This window comes from Echeneis naucrates, chromosome 23, assembly GCF_900963305.1.
Source record: "Echeneis naucrates chromosome 23, fEcheNa1.1, whole genome shotgun sequence".
NCBI lineage: Eukaryota > Metazoa > Chordata > Actinopteri > Carangiformes > Echeneidae > Echeneis > Echeneis naucrates.
Genome location: NC_042533.1, coordinates 1569426 through 1587670, shown reverse-complemented (window position 1 = coordinate 1587670; position 18245 = coordinate 1569426). Strand labels below are relative to the sequence as shown.

The following is an 18245-nucleotide window of genomic DNA, read 5'->3' as shown; positions in this document are numbered from 1 at the left end:
TATCGAAACTCGGCTGATCTGGAATTTTTCGATTTCTTCTCCACGAGATAAATCTGTCAGTTTGTCTTTTGCTTTGTCATTTCACTGGTGGGGCTTTAGAAACCCCCCCCACCCCCCCCACCAGCATGTCTCGGATAAGCTGTGTTCACATTCTGGTTTATCAGCGAGAAAATCACTAATATTGATCCAGAAAGGCAGCTTCACATACGACAGTTCAGAAGCCCCGAGAACGACAAAGAGCAGAAAATAGAAAGTCCAAGCGTGAGGTGAGTATTGTAGATCAAAAACCAGCTCTGATATCACATTCAATTCAAAAGTGATGCAGAAGAAGTGGCAATATCACCGTTTAATACACAGTTTTATCCAGAAAGCCTGACTCTTCACTACCCATAATGCTTTTCTGCCGTCTAGGCTCAGCCAGATGATGCTTCTCCATCTGAATCAGGTTTAGTCGAGAAGATTTCGATTTGATTTGGTGGCTAAAAAGAAAAGAAAGAAAAGATAGAAAGGTGAAGGCAAACATGAAGCTCAGGGGGAAAAAAACAGAAACACAATAAAATGTTTGTAATGCAGATCTGAAAGAGAAAAATGAACACAATACAATGTGTCTAAAGCAAAAAGCGTTGTAAGAATGGAGATAAAGCCGCGCCGCCGTTAATGGAGTGAACGCAGCGTTCAGCTAATGTAAGAGCGGCACAGTTCAACCGAGCAGCGGCGCCGTGGGGGGGGTCGTGTCGCTCTCGGCGCCGTGGCCCCTCACAGTCGCTCATCAAGTGTGTTTTCACGCCATTATTCTGCCGTTTTTCATTTCGCCCTGCGTCTTTATACGTGTGTGTCCGTCTTTGTCGTCTCCTGTGTGCTTGTGTGCAGCTCTGGCTGTCATCACCAACACTCATATTGTTCTTTATTGTGTTGATACTAAAACTGTGTGCGTCCTGTGTTTTAGCTGTTGTGTTTCGTGGCGTGTGGACACAGTACTGATGTGAGTCTTTTTGTGTGTGTGTCTGTGTCTGGTAAACTGTTGCGTACGCGTCAATGTGCGTGTTTGTGTATGTTGGTTTGAAAAAAAATGAACACAACCTTCAGTGGGAGCGCTAATGAGTAAGTGCACTCTTCTTTCTTTATTGTTGGGTTTTATGTAAAGTTGCTCAAATGCTCTCAGGTATGGCGGCTCTAAACGGAGGCCTGGGCGGCGCAGGGCTCACCAACGGGACGGCGGGAACCATGGACGCGCTGACGCAGGCTTACTCAGGGATCCAGCAGTACGCCGCCGCCGCGCTGCCCACCCTCTACAGCCAGTCACTGCTGCAGCAGCAAGGGGCCGCCGGCAGCCAGAAGGAGGGTCAGTAGCTCGCCGCCCGGCCACTCCATGGCAGTTTGTCTTCTCCGGGATTCGCTCTCTGGAACGGCAGCTCGGCAAAACCACCCGTTAAATGCAACTTCGACCAACTGAACAGTGATTATTATCATCAGGAAATGAAGCGTTAATGAGTCACATTAATCCCTTTTAGACACACATTTTACTGAACATCTACAGCTCAGCGTTTCTAAAAAGGTTTGTTCCTTTTTGCTGTCCAGTCAGAGTAAATCTAGACAAAATATCACACACATTTTTTTATGCAATTATCATTATCTAATCACATTTATTTGGTTTTTTTCTTTTCAAGTCTCTTTAAAATACACCTATAAATTAAATGTATTATTTATTCTGTAAAGTTAGCTTAAAAACATTTACAAAAAACAAAAGCATTTATACATAAACTACAGAAATATTAGACATTTTGAAAATAAATATTTGGTTATCAATCACACACGACGTGTCGGGGGTGTCGCAGAGTGCCGTCCTCTCAGATCCTGAACAGCTGAAGTTTAAATGTGCACAAAAGCTGCAGACGACGGCGCTGAATATAGACCAGATGATGAAATGTCTCGTAAAAACAAACACAGCCTCGTACAGTTTGTTTGTTCGCTTCTCATCTCGGCTTCCAACAAAAGATAAATTTGTAAAGATGCTTTCTTCCTTTGACACTCCGTCCAGAAGTTCAAAACCCTCCGGCGAGACAAAGACGTGACGAACATTCGGCCCCCTCCCAACTTCATTTAGCTACAGAGGGAATATTTAATGAGTCTGAGAGCTCTGACCTATTAGGATGATTAGGATGTGCGTTTGGAGGACGGGGGGCGGGGGGGGGCGACCTCTGACACACAGCTGAAAGAATGACTGAAAGAACAGGGAACTAGTTCTGTTAGAGCAGAGCAGGAACATTATTTCTGAAAACCAAAAGCTTTCATCTTTGTTAACGTTCAGTGCAAACACAGAATTTTGTTTCAAAGCAATAACAAACTCAAGGTCGTGCAATATTGTGCTAAGCGGCGTGCTTCAGCTCCGTTCCTATGACGACACCACAGCGGCACCGGTCGCCACAATGCAAGAGCTCCGCGTGTCTCTCTCTCTTTCTCTTTTTTGCTTTACCTGTGCCGAGTGTGTCACCGCGCTTGGAATGACTGTGAGTTGGCGAATGCTCGCTCTCTCAGAGAAATGCCCGCAGTTTCTGAAAGTGGAGAAGCCAATTTAGGGTCGTTACGATAATTCCACCGGAAGTCAGTGAATCTGCTCCTTCGTTTTCAACCTTTTATACACTTTTGCTGCCGGATATCGAAGGTTCTAAGTTTTGTGGAAAAACGGAACGCTTCATGGTTAAAATAGACAAAAAGTCCAGGAGGACAGTGGGAAGCTTCGGTGAAATGGGAAAACCTTCTCTGACCTTAAGCCCGCTCTGTATCTCGTCCCCACCCTGCCAGGTCCCGAAGGCGCCAACCTCTTCATCTACCACCTGCCCCAGGAGTTCGGAGACCAGGACATCCTGCAGATGTTCATGCCTTTCGGAAACGTGGTCTCCGCCAAAGTCTTCATCGACAAACAGACAAACCTTAGCAAGTGCTTCGGTACGGCAGCAGTGCAGGCGGCGGCGGCGGCGGCTCCCCGAAAACGGGGGACGCCGACGCAGATGCCTGCAGTTTCTTCCTCCTTTTTTCTTTTATTCTTCTCCTCTCCGGTTGTCTCTCTGCTCAGGGGTTGGATTACTGAGAATATTCGGCCACGTTCAGGTCATATGGGACTAAAAGTTCTCTATTTTAATGTAATAATATCATAAAAAATAATCCCAAACAGGATTTACATCTTTTCCTTCAATCCCATCTGACATGAACATGAAAAGAGATGCTGTTAGCAAAAATAATAGTGCGTTCAGGTGCTCCTTGTTAACTCCTACATCTGGGAAACTGTCCCGATAGACTAAACCAGGCTCTCCCATAGTTTCCTAACAATTCCCCTTCACGGGACGGATATGTTCCGTCAATCCTTCACAAGGTTCCTGGAAAGAAAAATGAATAAATGAAAAATGGATTTTAATGCAACGGAATCAGATTTCATTTGATACCTTTCAGTCCATTTCTGGTGAGGCCTGGTTAGTGTTTTAATCAGCGTGCAGGACAAACATTGTGACATTACACCATCCACACTCTAAATACCTGGAAATTACAAAGAGGTCAATAACTGGAGACGTAACGAGGCGACATGGATCACCTGAACACTGAGATACACTGAGCATCCTGATTTATTCAGATTTCAGGAGATCCAGCCTCTGCCTTGAGACAGGAAGTGATTTATTTCCACCTGATATTAAGGAAGTTGTTTCAATCAAAACCTGCAAATGAGAAATAAAACCTAAATGTAAGGCATGAAGAGGGTTAAATCAAGCATCAGCTCAGGAAGGAGCAGCTTGTCTGATGTTTGTCAGAAAACAGACGGCGAAGACAAATGTGAGACAAGCGAGACGAGGCGTTTACTGTCAGTTTGTAAATATGACTGGGGGAAGTGAAGTGTGCACAAATATCACTTTGTGGGAGAGACAGCAAAAAAAAAGTGTAATAAATGAAGAAAGCAACAGTAAAACTTTGTTTTGACATTTTGACCTCCAGACTCAGTTAAGTTTGTTGGTCAAAATGTCTATTTGGAGCCAATTTTCTGTCACAGTCTCTTTTCAGACTTGGATGAACTTATTTTACAGAATCACTTTACGAGTGGCAACCCGCTTCCTCTATTTGTTTTACTGTTATTCCATTTTGTTTTGCTTTATTCTTTCATTGTTTGTTGATGCAACAACCCAGTTTCCTCGGGGAGTCATTAAAGTTTAATCTTCTCTTATTGTGTACCAGAGGTGTATTTTAATGTAGATGTAATTGTAATCCAGATAAATCAGATCTCAAGACACAGACAACATGGTGAAGGGTCTCCAGCAGCTTTTTAACATCGGTTTATTATTGCGCTTGAATTTTTGAAGCAGTGGAGTTGCTGTAAATAAACAAGATCCATCAAGTCGGAGATTATTGGTCTCCGCCTGCATTTTCTACTAGTTGGATCAGGTGCACAAGACAAGGACAAAATACCTGGGATAGTTAGGAATAATGGCCTGAAGCTATTTTAAATGTTACCTTCAATCACAAATAGAAAATTTAGCACATAGCATGTAGCTACAACCCGACTAAAAACTGTTTATAGCTCACAAAAGCTGACAAAAAAAAATCATCTAATATTGATTTAAGAGTAATTCAAAGTTTTGAAAAGCCCCCTTATGTGACTTTCTAATTTTGAAGCTAATATTACTAACTAATTAAAAATCAACCCAACACAGCAGCTTAGCTGAAGTTATACCTTCTAATCTTTATCGTATTTATTTAAGAGGAAGTGAAAGTTTTAAAAAGCCTGTTGCAAGTTAAAAAGTACTAACTGCGATATTGTAATGTTTCTAATTTAACTTTCCTAATTATCTTGATTTATTTAACTGTCTATCTCGTCTCATTTTAATGACCAATCATTGTGTGTGTGTTGCCCCCCCGACAGGCTTCGTCAGCTACGACAATCCCGTGTCGGCGCAGGCGGCCATCCAGGCCATGAACGGCTTCCAGATCGGCATGAAGCGGCTGAAGGTGCAGCTGAAACGCTCCAAGAACGACAGCAAACCGTATTGATCTTAGCACTAGGGTCTATCTGCTCCCCATGTTAGCACTGCTAGGGTAAGTCCCCCCCCCCACGAAAAAGTGAAAATGACAAAAAAAGGAAAACAACAACAAAAAAAAAAGCAAAAAAAAAAAAAAAACAACAGCAAACCGAGCCACGACCTCTCTGCACAGGGACTGGGGAGGGCGCGGGGGAGTCGAAGGAAGGAAGGATGGGAGGGAAGGAAGGGAGGGAGGGGGAGACGACCTACAACAACCACCCTGAGGGAGACACACACGCCTTTTTTTTCTTGTTTCTCTTGCTTTTTTGAAGATTTTTATGTTAGCTTTCAAGTATTATTATTATTTATTACAATTTTATTTTTGTGACACACATGAACGCTTCCATTACCGTCATTACTTTGTGCAATTTTTTTTTTTTTTACAATGGAAGGAAGTAGCTATCTTGGGTAGCTTTTGCTTTTTCTTTTCTTCAAAAATTTTTTTTTTCCTTTCTCGAGTGATTATTTATACATTTTTACGAGTTACAGCCAGAACTGAGGTACAGACAAACAAAGGAGCCATGATGAGTTTTTAAAATATTTTTTTTTCCTCTCTCTCTCTCTCGATGTGAACCTGACGCCTGGCGAAGGGTTCCTTTTTTTATTATTGTTATTTTAAATTTAAAATTTTTATTTTTTATTTAACGCGCACGCCGATATGCACATTTGACCTTTGACCTCCGCGGTGTTGGTTGCAGGCCGCCGCTGCTTCTCCAAAAAAAGAAAAAAAAAACCCTCTATGCCTGCTGGCAACCCGGGAGCAAAGGCTGCAAAAATATTAAGTGGCCTCTTTACAGTTTAGTCAGTGGCACCATCGACCTGCCATACAGTTACACTCCACCACCACAAGATGAAGAAAAAAAACAAACAAACAACACAAACAAACACACACACACACTCCAGCTACGTCTTATTATTTATGTGAAAATAAAAAAAAAAGTTTTTTATTTCTCAGAAGATGAAAAAAAAAAAATTGGTAACTACTTTTTTCTGGGTCAGATCACATTGGTCTTTGTTGTGAAATGGATATTACAGCATGTAGAACATTTTCAAAATAACATCCAGAATTTGATGATGGCGATAATATAATAATATTAATAATATTAATAATAATACTAATGATTATACTTAGAGTTTATGGGTTAAGGGGGTAACTGAAAATACTTGATGTTTGTTGAAAGATTTAAAAAAAAGAATTCAAAGTACAGAAAGCCACAGGCCTGTAAATTTTATTTGTAAAAAAAGCAGTTCTATTTTTATACAACATTTTTACTGCCTCAGATGAAAAAAAAAGGATTTTATTTATTGCCTATCGTTAAGTTATTGGACTCCTATAAAGTATACAGCATCATTAAAGTTAGACCCTTGTGGAGAAGTCTGCGTGGAAATTGGGTTCTCTGGTGTTTTTCATGTTTTTTCAGTGCAGAAACCGCAATCACAACACAATCCGCTGCCATTCAAACCGCCTCCTGCCCCCCCCGACCCCCCCACAGTGTCACACTTCTCTATGCTGTCCGTCCATCCATCCCTCCATCTCTCTCTCTTTTTACCGCTCTCTCCCTCTCTCCATCCGTAGTGGGACAACTTCTTCTTCACGTGTCCGATTTCTACCTTTTGCGTATTTTTTTTTTTTTTTGTTTGTTTTTTTTTTTTCTCATTTATTTATTTATTTCTCTTTTTTTTCTTTACGTTTGTTTTTCTGTTTCCGTTTGCCGTTTGTTCGTAGCCCCGCCCTGCCCCCCCCCCCCCCCCCCCCCCCCCCCCCCCACTCACCCACCAACCCTTTTAAAGATTTAAGTAATTTTAAAATAGAAAGAAATGGAAAAGACCCACCCACCTCCCCCCCCTCCACCTTCCTCCTCCCAAAAAATTACGATTTTTCTCCCAAATGACGACATCCATCCGGGATCTGATGGATAAAGCTTTGGGTGCTCTCTGTTTTTTTGTGTATTTGTGTAAAAAAAAGAAAAACAAACAAATGTACGACTGAGTGTGTGTGTTGTGTGTGTGTGTGTGTGTTCGGGCGAGTGAGTGTGCGTGTTGTTGCTTGTAAGTATCGACATATAACATTAATATCATTTTCTATTACAAAAAAAACAAAAAACAAAATCAAAGCAAAAAAATTGCCAATGAAACCAAGTGAGTGGTGTTGCTGTTCTGCCAGTTTGCATTGTTGTTGTTGTTGTTTGTTTGTTGTTGTTGTTTGTTGTTGTTGTTGTTGTTGTTGTTGTTTCTCCTGATTTGATAAAATGCTGTAGTGGTGTGGTGCTCTGGCTCTCTGTGTGTAACTCTCTCCTCTCCCCTGTTTTTTCTTTCCCCCTTTTAGAACAACCCATCTCCATGCCTGTTAGCTCATCGTTTGCCTAGCATGTCTCCGTGGCGTCCAAAAAAAAAAAAAAAAACTTTAAACAAAAACAAAACAAACAAACAAACAAAAAATCCCCACCAAATAAAAAAAGTGTCATCGTCCTCCTCCTCCCCCGTCATTGTTTTTTCTGATGTCTTTTCCGAGCTCACCTGATCATAACCTGGTTCTCCTCCTCCTCCGCCGCCGCCTACTGACCTTTTGAACTCTGAACTTTTAGCTTTTTTGGACTTTGATTTTTATGATTTTTTTGTTTTTTGTTGTTTTTTTTTTGTTTGTTTGTTTGTTTTTTGTTTTTGTTTGTGTTTTTGTTTTGCATGTGACCTCATTTGGATCTGTTTTCTGGGAGCGTTTCAGGGAGGGAGGGAGGGTTGGGAAGGAAAATGAAATCAATGTGAAAAAGATATAAAGCTGCATTCATATGGAAAAAAAACAAACAAACAAAAAAAAGACTGAGATTTTTATGGAAATACGAAATGTTCTTTTTGGAGGAAAAGAAACAACAACCTGTGGCAAAGTGACTTCCATTCAGTATGTTATTTGTTTGTTTGTTGTTTTTTTTTTTTTTCTTTGTTTGTTTCTATATTTTCTTCTTGTTCTTGTTCTTCTTCTTCTTCTTCATTTAAAGTAAACTTGAAAGTTCACTACAGGAATTGGCGCGCCATCTTGCTTCTGGTGCCGACGAAAAACAGAGCGCGGGCCAGAAGCAGTCCGCGCCAGTTTCTCTGAAATATAAGACTACTTCCAAACAGTTTTGAAAAAAACTGTCTGATCAATATTAGACTCTCTTAGAGCTCTCTAATGGTTTTTACATTTTTCAGGCAGTGTAAAGTTTTTTGATAAGGCCATTTTAAGTGGCTCTGTTTCTCATTCAAAGTCTATATATAGAACCACTTTTTTCTAGAGTAGTTTAAAGGTAAAAATAAAAAAAGACATTTGCCCTGTTTGGGGGGGAGAAATGCTACCTACTTGTGTCACCTTTTGCTGAACTGACTCACAGATAGACAATCCGTGGTTTAAATGCACATGATGAAATGACCTATATTTTCTACTGTTTAAATGTATAGAGGAAAAAAAAAAACTAAAATACCTGTAACCCGCGTTAACGTCGGTGCTTCTCGTGAGTTTAGTTGTGGTTTCATCACAAGTCTAACGGTCTTAAATGTCTCATGTTTTTCAAGAGAAGACTAAAAAAATCAGTTTACTTGAACAATAGACAAAGCCTTTCATATTACTATAATAGTTACTTTCTGTTTTCTTTTATCTTCTTTTTTTAAGGAGTCCCTATTTGCTAAATTTCTTGTTGGTTAATTAGCTATATAAAATTCCTAAAAATATATATAAATATAAATATATCTATATATATATATCTATATATATAGATATATATATATATAATGTCAGCTTGTGAAGCATCAATGTCATTATTATTTTATTTCTCTCGTGGGAAACAATATTTAGATGTGTTTTGTTGTTCAGCAAAATGTCTTATAAAGAAAAAAAGACAAGATCAGTGGAGTTTAGTGCCAAATCCTGAAGGTACTTCCTGCCTAGCGCGTCAGTGTATTTCTTGTGAAATTATTTGATAACATGGGTATTTTATTATAAGTGTTTTGTATGGATCCCTCATATTTAAAATATAGATTTAAAAAAGAGTTTGTTAACTTGCTATTCTGTGGTCTTGTTGCCTGAAAATGTCATGTTTGCTTTTTTTCTTTGTAAAGATGTAAAACAAAAACAAAACAAAAAAAAGTGCCCATGTGTCATATATATATATATATATATATATCTATATACACGCACACACACGCACGCACACACACACACACACACACACACGCTCACACACACTCTCGTGCAGACCTCACAGTTTACTTTGTTGATGTGCATGAGAGCCCCTGAGTGTGAACGCCTCTACAGCAAACCGCTACAGCCCGCCAGCGTGCACACACACACTTTAAAAACACACACACACACAAAGTATCACGCACTGATATTTTTAGCCATTGTACAGCCATTTAATTCATCAAAGCCTTACCACAAATCTTTGCACTCCTGTTCTCGCTCTATTAGTGTCTCGCACACACACAGACGTCAGGCTTCGGTGTACATTGTTTTGATTGTCTGTCCCGCTCCTCCGCCGAACAAAAACACAAAAACAAAACTAAAAAGATTTGAGGTGAAAGTCGTACGTGAAGCCTTATTTCTCCAAAAATCCTCTGATCCCTTTTGTTGGGCTCAAAACGTTTTGAGTTTGTAGCCGGCGCCATTTTGGTCTCAGACGGCGCGGATCATTACTTTTTGTGTATATCACCTCAAGACGAGCGCTCTCACTTTCATGATGCAAGCACAGGGCAAGACTCGCTCATTCACAAACAAGCCTCGGTCCTTTGAGGAAAAAATCCAAAAAAAAAAAAAACAAGCACATGAGTGCCATCGAGTAGTCCAACAACAGGAGGCGGGACGGTCCGGAGAGAGCTTTCTCCCGTTTGATTTGGTTGAACTTGAACTCTTTCGTTTTCTCTTTTAGTGGTCGTGTAAGTCTTGTGGTGTTAACGGGCCAAAATCATGTTTAGATGCCAAAGTGTGTTGTTATTGACATTCTCATAGTCAAGCCGTTTACATGGCACAATGTTGTCAGTCTATTCAACTGCCCCCTACTCCCCCCTCCCTGAAAGCCTAGTTTACGGTCTGCAAAAAAAAATAAAAATAAAAATAAAAATAAAAAGGCAGCATTATTTTCTACAGAAGCTCACCAGTCGCCTTAACCAGGGAGCGTTGTATCAGTATTATGAGACTAGAAGATGTTGTCAGTCAGTCAGTCAGTGATTTGTGCCAAGTCCAGGTTCACTTCTGTGTGCAGTTAAACCTCCCACTTTGTCCAAGTCTGGATTTCGCTCTCTGTCCGATCAGCCGGAGCAGAAACCGTCCGAAATGGCCATTTTGTCCGCGGAGGAAACGAGGCGTCTGCTTTTCGCGCTCGCTCGCCTGATCTCCCGCTCTTCCGCTCTCCGTCTCGGTTGTTGTCTCGCAGGCTAAGCGGGGTTATTAGAAACAGGGCGATGTGGAGAGACATCTTATTGGAATAGCGACAGGGGAAATAAAGCGCTTGTTGGTTGGAGAGGAAGGGTCACGTCCGCAGGTCCACGCGAGGCAAAACAACAAGCCGCGGCCGAGATGAAGGCAATACAGCTTTCTTTATCCTCGAGAAGACCAAATCCAATAACCAAAACTTTTATCTGAGCTCATGGAAGGAGGCAAGCAGACTTCTTTTTTCCTAAATGCAGTACACACACAGAGCAGTGCCGCAAAACAGCCATAACTACCTGTATGGAAGCTGGAAGTCGCCGTCCGTCCGATCAGCGTTAGCGGACCAGTGTGTGTGTGTGTGTGGGTTTCACGTCGCAACCGCTGCAACCGTCAAAGCAAAAAAATAAGAAATAAATAACACAAACGACCAACCTTTGCATCCAAGAAATGCACATTTTCCACAACTTCACGTCACAACTGTTATCCACTAAGTGTGGAGGCTGCATCGCCCGCCCCCTTTCCCCGTCAAAGACGTCGTAACTGTCCCAAAAACGTTGTCGTAAAACGATTGCCAAATCACACCGAGTTGCACACAGCCTGATGTTGCACAGTTCAGTGTGAAGCATCTTTTGTCTTTGTTTCAATGTCGAAGCACAAAAAGGGTCTTGGACGCAGAGTTTCTGTGGAGCAGCTCGCCTCAGGGGCTGTCATCGCCGATGCTCGTTGTAATCTTTCTATCTCGTCACTGTTCACTTCTCTGTTCTCCTTCTTTCTTAATTATCTTAAGTGCTATTTATCAAACAATGAAATCTGAAAGGAAAAAAAAATTGAACTTGTCGTTTCTTTGCATTATGGCTTATGTCAAGTTTTTTGAGGAAAAAATGTTTTGTGTGTTCTCTTTACGTGACGTAAAAAAGAAAAAAGCTTGTCTGTAGAAATTATCCAATTTCTTTCCTTTCTTTTCTCTCTCTTTTTGTTGTTGTTGTTGTTGTTTTTCTTTTAACTCTCAAAAAGGTTTGTTTTTGGGTTGTTTTTTTTTTCCAATAGTTTCAAAGTTATTGTCTTGAGAGAAGCCAAAGTCAATGCATTTCAGTGGATCCTGTAAAGCGTGATGTATGTTTGTTTGACAACACTTCGAAATCTGTCACTGGATGGGATTTAAAAAGTACAAAAAATGCAGGCTTTCCTATTTCTACAACTGATTGTACTTATGCATTTTGTACCAGTGGAATTTTTTATACTGGAGATTAAAGGATACAACAAAAAAATCTTAGAAAAAAAGCTGTCTGGCCTGGTGGTGTGGCCTGACCCTGACTGGTCCCCGAGTATGATTTCTAGCTGGCATCAAGGAAGTTGGCTTTTGATATAAGATTTTTCTAGAAGATCTTTGGCTTTATTTCTTTCACTTCTTTTTCCTCACTTCAGTGTTGTTCTTTCTTTCTAGCTTTCTTTCTCAATTCGTTCTCTATTTTTGTCCGAAAAACAAAGGGGGGTAGGTGAGTGTCAGATCTTTTTTCATTTTTTGCTTTATAAATAGTTCTAGCAGGTTTGTCTATACAACAGCGGTAAGTTTCATTTGACTTCTGTATTGTGCCGTCTACACGATAAGACAATTATAGAAAAAGAAGGAATAGAAATATTTAGTCACCTTCAGTGGATTAATGTATTAGTTTAATAAAGAGATCAACTAATTAGAAATTTTTTGCTTTTAGCTGTTTAGATTTTTCCGGTTTCTCTGTCCTTCTCTGTGAACTAACTGTGTAGCTGAAGCAGTCAGAATTATTTTTGTAAACGTATGTTCTTGTGTGATGCAGTTTTTTGCTTCTGTCTCCTATATTAAACCATTTTTCCTAATACTTGTCTCTCTCTGTGTTGTTATGTACCAGTGGCTGTCTGATGTTGTACTGTTTCACAACCTCCTCCCTGCCATTCTCTCCTTCTCTTCCTTTTTCATAGTCTCTCTCTCATTCTCTCTCTCTTTACCGCCCATGTTCGTGTTTTTTTGTTTTGTTGTTGTTTTTTTTTTTACCACATAGTAAAGTTGACTCCATCCTTCAGTGACTCTGCTGTTCTCACTGAACATAGTAAATATACATCGAGGTGTTTGTATGTATATTACTGTGGAGCCCAAGTCGCTGCGTGACAGTTGGCAAAAATCAAAGAAACGAAGGAAATAATTTGTCATTTTGGGAAATTTTTATTCGCGTCTTGCTGAGTGAGAGAAGAGCTTTCCGTCTTTGCTAAGTTTCTGTTTCCTGCCTTTGCTCCGTTTTTGCTGTCAGGATTTTTCCGCTGCCGTTAGCTTATGTGGCATTTGCGTTGTTGAAAGGTTGTGCGTCACTATGCACAATAAAGAGTTAATGACGGAAATAACAGCATTGGACACAAAAAAGCGCAGCAGCATCGGGGGCGTGCGTCATTTTCCTCAATGAAGAATTATTTAATTGGGGGAAATTTTCTGTGCTAACTATCACGCTAATTGTCAATTAAGCTTTCCAACAGTTAGCTGGTTAGCTTAGCCGCAGATATGAGAAGATGAGATGAAGGCTTAGTGGCCACTTGTGGGTCAAACTTGAGTTAATTTGAAATCTTTTTTTTGTCTTTTTACGGATTAAAACACGTAATACGTGACTGTTAGCGTTTTAGCTTTAGCTGGCTATCTGTTTTCCTTCTGTTTAGTCTTTATGCTAAGCTAAGCTAAGCTATCTTCCTGAGCGAATGGGTGCATTTCCCAAAATGTTGAATTATACTCTAAAGTACTGTGACTCGCTTTAATCTGAGAAATGTTCCTTTTTATTTATTCGTATTATTATTCAGTCAAAATTCACTTTGGAATTGGCTTTTCATAAGATGGCGGATTCTGAGTTTTCCCCTCATCGGGGAATCGGCCCCACGCCGTCCGTCCTTTCCTGCGCTGTCCGCCGTCCTGGGTGAGGCCTGTCCACTGTATGTCCACTCTCTGTGTCCGATCCACTGTCCCACCGTCACAACTGCATCCCCAGTACAGAGAGAGAGAGAGAGAGAGGAAAGAGAAGTCAAAGGTCAAAGTTTTCACCCTTCATTCACAGATATCCAGGAGGGTTTGTCGCACTTTAACTTTATACTTAAAAGAATACATTTAAAATCTTAGAAATCTATCAATATGCAATGTTCCCTCTGAAGCTGCAAAATGCAAAGCTCTACTGATGTCCACGTGGCTGAACGTTATGTGCTCTCCGGCACATTACGGCACCTTTTCCTTTCATCCCCGCACCAGCTCATCAAGTCTGTTATTAAATATTGATTGTGAGGTTCAGGAAAAGGCATACAATAAACCTCCGTTATTGTCAACATGTGGCCTATAATTCCAGAAAATGTCTTTTTCTTCTTTGAATGTTTTTTTCTCTTTAGTTGTTTCTTTTATTATTATTATTATTGTTATTTTTTCTCAGTGGATTTTATTCCGTCTAATAGAATCACTTTAAAAAAGAAACTGAAAAAAAAAAAAGCAGCTGTGAAAGGAAGAATTTAGGCCACGTGCTGAAACCAAAGTTTAAAAGAAGGTTGTTTGGCCACACATTGATGTTCAGCGGTCAGATGAAGACGACCACATATCATCTGTTGCCCAGGACGCCTCAAAATTCAAGGTAAGGTCCACACAGCATTCTGAATAAAAAACTGATTTTTACAAGTGTGGATGTATGAAGGCCGACTTCGCTGCCGGCAGCACTCAGTTTCTTTCATTCTGGCCGTTTTTAAACTCGGATGAAGTCAAGGATTCCGTAAATTGTTTCACCCTTTGAGCCTGTGAAACAGAATCCAGGCCACAGCTTTGCTTTATTTAAAAAAAAGAAAAGCTGAGAGTCCCGTAAAAGAACCGCGACGAACAATACTTGTCAGAGTAAGAGAGGAAACAGCGGCAACTTTTTTCTTAATTTTGCAGTATTAGTGGAATATATCCACATAACTAATACGACTTTAGGCTTTTCTCTTTTTTTTGCAAACGTTTCTGCCTGAAAAAGCTTGAAAACAGCCATCATAAAGCCTCTCAGCACCACAGAATAAATAACACATGAATAAATCCCACAATCAGTGTGTGACTATTTATAGTGAGGACAGAAGCAGTGATACCGGATCAATAGAGCAAACACAGACGCATTGTTTGCAGATGAAAAAACAGAGGAGTCACGCTCAGTGAAATGTGGGAAAGTGGCGAAAAGTGCTGGAACTAATTCAGGTCATGTTTTCTAGCTGTGGATGCAGCCAATCAGCGGGCTGCGTGTTTCTAACCGCCAGCAGCACAGCCGGTCTGTCATGCTCATCTCCTCAGGAGGGCTGCAAACAAGACGCAGCGAGCGTGTCCACGTCCTTTTCTTTTTTTCTCTTCTTCTCCTTTCGATTTCCGCCGCGCTCTCGGCGGACACGTGGGAAACTTCCTTCCTGTCAGGAAGTAGACGTGCTCGCTGCCACAGAGAAGCAGAGCAAGTGGAAGGATGCGAAGAATAGAGCTGTTTGATTTGAGCTCATGGAGATTAATTGCCAGCGCAGGCTGCTGCTCCACTAGATCATCCTTGATGGAGTTACCTAGGAGAAGAGGTCAGAGGTCAAAGAAGGTCGGCTGCATGCATTAGAATTTCAAAACGGTGCTTATTTCCTGCAGGATAGTTTTGTTCAGGTGGACAAGAAACCGGAGCAGTGAGGGAGTTATTTGTCTTGGTCACAACAACATCAGGGCCGTAGCTGTTTCTGAGGTCACGTCCTTGACACGTATCTTTTTTCATTTTTTATCATATCTGCTTCCGCTTTTCACACAAGGACGCACTTCATTCAGGAGAGAAAATGGATTTCAGTGTGTTCTTACCATCTCTGCACACGGTTTTGTGGCACACGTGCAGCCAAACCCTCAATTAAGTGATGACAATGAAAGTGAAAAAGAGGAGGGTACTCTCTCTCTGGTGGCGAAACCCGCTGAACAGCATCACAAATGAATCTTTCAGAGCGTATGATTTAAAAGCCTCCTGTCAGGTTATTATTTGGTACGACTGAAGAGGATGAAGCAGAAAAATTTACATTTCCTTGTCATTTTGAGGCAGTAACTCTTAAAGATCTAGCTGCTAAGATGATAATATAACAAAATGATAATGATAATTAATGACATTTTTAGAAGAAAAACAATTACAAAAGTTTGTGTTTTGTAAATAAAGACTACACAACTTCATTAGTGTGCCACAATGCAGATCATTTAAAACAGTTAAGGAAAATTAATTACTATTTCGACTTTAATTAGTTTTGTACCTTGCCTTATGTTTTGTTCGAACTCAATACTTTTACGTCATCATCAACATTTACTTCAACTTTCAGGGAATGAGCAAAACTTTTTCTTCTTTGTTTTCCTCTTTGTGTCATGGAAGAAAAAATAAAACGACTGAGGCTGAAATTGCAAATAAAGGCCCTCTTTGGTATGCAGGTAATTAAATTACAGTTCTGATCAAAGGAAGGCTGGGGAGAGTTTTTCCTCTTCTTTTTCTGTCTTTTTTTTTTTTTTAGCACATTTTCGCACCATTTTGCATGCATCCCTTTGAAGAAATGAAGTGACTCATTCCCCTTTTGTTAGACAAAATATTCACAGGATTGTTATGCTTATGCAATGCTTAAGCTTGTTAGCACTGGCATGGAATAACCACAGCAACATATAAAACACAATCACCAGGGGACGGCGCGGCGTGCGGTGCGGCTGGGTGCTCAGTGATGTGCTGCTGCCATCTTGTGGCACTGGTGGGATATAAATCCATGTGTGGGTGTTTGTGTGTATAGTTGTGTTGATGCTGCTGTTTGTGATTTAAATAGGAAGCTCTTGGATGAGATTAGAGCAGTAGACAATGTCCTTTAGGCCGGCTGGTCCTCCCTGATGCGCAGTCACGCGGGATCTCAAATCAGTTGTTGGAGCTTTGATCGCCAAAGATGTGTGTGTCTGTGTGTGTGTGTGTGTGTGTGTGTGTTTCGATGCATTTGTACTTATGACTGGCATTTTAGTCCTTTGTGGCACAACAGTTCAGTTGCTTCTTGTGGACATGCACAACTGTTTTTATAAAATTGGAGAAAAAAAAAGAGTCATTGTTTTCAAGAAACAGTCAAAATTAACATTAAAATAAAAATTTAAATCTGTTAATGTGTTGAAACGCAACGAATGAACATGAGGGACTCTGATGATTGCCGTCCATCACTAAAGTTCAGGTCCCCGGGAGGCTCCGGTGTTGATGGTCCAGACGTTGGACTGTCCTCCTGCTTCCTGTCTGAAGAAATCAATGTGGCACGATCAGTTGCGTAGTTCTTCTTCTCTTCATGCAGATCGCCTGCAAACATCTCTAAAGGTCATTTCATTGAGTTTTAATCAGTTGAAGTACTTTTTCAATGTCTGGTCTAAAGCAGCTAAAGGCATTAAAATCATTAGAGCATTCTAGAAGATGATGATTCCACTAAGACAAACAAGCATCAGTGAAATGGCGGCCCAGATGTCTGACCCGTTATTTGAGATCAGCCCCGCTTTAGATAATGTAGATGTTCTGTGCACTGTGACTCCGACTATCATCATATTCCTGTTTGTGTGTTTGTCAGCACGGCGTGCAGCCGTGTTGAGCACTGGTAGGTGGAACGGATGTAGAATTTGTTGCAGGCGGCGGCGCCACAATCACCAGCTTAATAGACCGTGAAATCAACACTGCCAGCAGAGTGAAGCCCCCCCCCACCCCCCCCACCTCCCTTTAACATGGTCACATGACACATTAAGGTAACAAATAGGCCCAAACGCCAGCCGCTAACAAGGTGAGTGGAACAGGTCTGTACCACAAAACACTTTCCACCGCCATCGCCTGATGAGCGGCCTCCCGTAAACTGGATGGACCAGCTGACTGATCAGCTGTTTGTCTGTTTCACCGTTTGCTCTTTCTCAGTTTTAACTTTGCCATCCTCGACAACTGACAGACACGTCCAATAAACGAACACAACATGCAGCCAACGGATAAATCAATCTCAGACCTGGATCGAGTCTGACAATGTTGGGGAAAGTCAATACTCAGATGTTGGTAGACCGAACTTAACTCGATTTATCTGCCTTTTTTTTTTAGTCTGTTCTTTTTTCAAATTTATCTTAAAAGCATCTTTGACTGTGTTTTCAGGCCAAAATCACATTATTTTTTTCTCATAAAAACCAAAAGCTGTGTGAACTCACATGAATCCCATATCCTCCTGTGCAGCGCTGTACATTATTCGGCATTTTAGGAGAAACTTGCCTCGCAGCAACCGTTAAAAACCAAATATAAAACACGACAGTACCTGAATATGAGAAGAAATAAAAGAATAGAGCTTACCTAAAAAGACAATAACCATTAAAATAGAATCTTTTTTGCTAGCTCATGTGCGGAGTATATGAAAGTGATTAACATTATCTGCAGAGGCCGTTTGGACAACACGAGCACGGTGATGTTTGCAGTTTCTCCCTGAGCCCTTCAGGCAATCCGGCTTCGTCACTTCTGAAAAGAATGAGCAGAATTCCCGATCAGATAAAGGTGGAGCCTTCAGGTCAGCTCAGGAACAACCCAAACACACAGTGTTGACATTTCCTTCGTAATCTCTGTTTCATCTACCTCCTATTAGAGTGAAGAGAAGAGTGAAAAACCTTTTTTTTTTTTTTTTTTTCAATCCAGACTCCAGGTCGCAGATCTTTTCAGGGTTTCGTGTGAAAGCTTCAGGTGTAGCTGCAGTCCCCAGTCACCATAGGTGGGGTTCAGCTCTCTCTATAAACTGAATACTCT

General features: G+C 40.8%; 1 protein-coding gene across 12 annotated transcripts in view; it reads left to right on the top strand.

Annotated features, from left to right (window-relative positions):
* Positions 1-5159, top strand: part of celf2 (cugbp, Elav-like family member 2) — a 155772-nt gene extending 150613 nt beyond the window's left edge. For 10 of the 12 annotated variants that reach the window (XM_029495541.1, XM_029495551.1, XM_029495550.1 and 7 more), the window contains 3 exons: positions 1163-1342; positions 2803-2946; positions 4904-5159. In XM_029495541.1, the coding sequence (XP_029351401.1) occupies positions 1163-1342; positions 2803-2946; positions 4904-5031 (452 nt within the window). In that variant the 3' untranslated portion in view covers positions 5032-5159. Of the gene's footprint in view, positions 1-1144; positions 1343-2802; positions 2947-4903 lie in introns of all 12 variants that reach the window. The other 2 variants (XM_029495547.1, XM_029495545.1) reach the window with 1 other exon arrangement.
* Positions 5160-18245: the final 13086 nt, after the last annotated feature.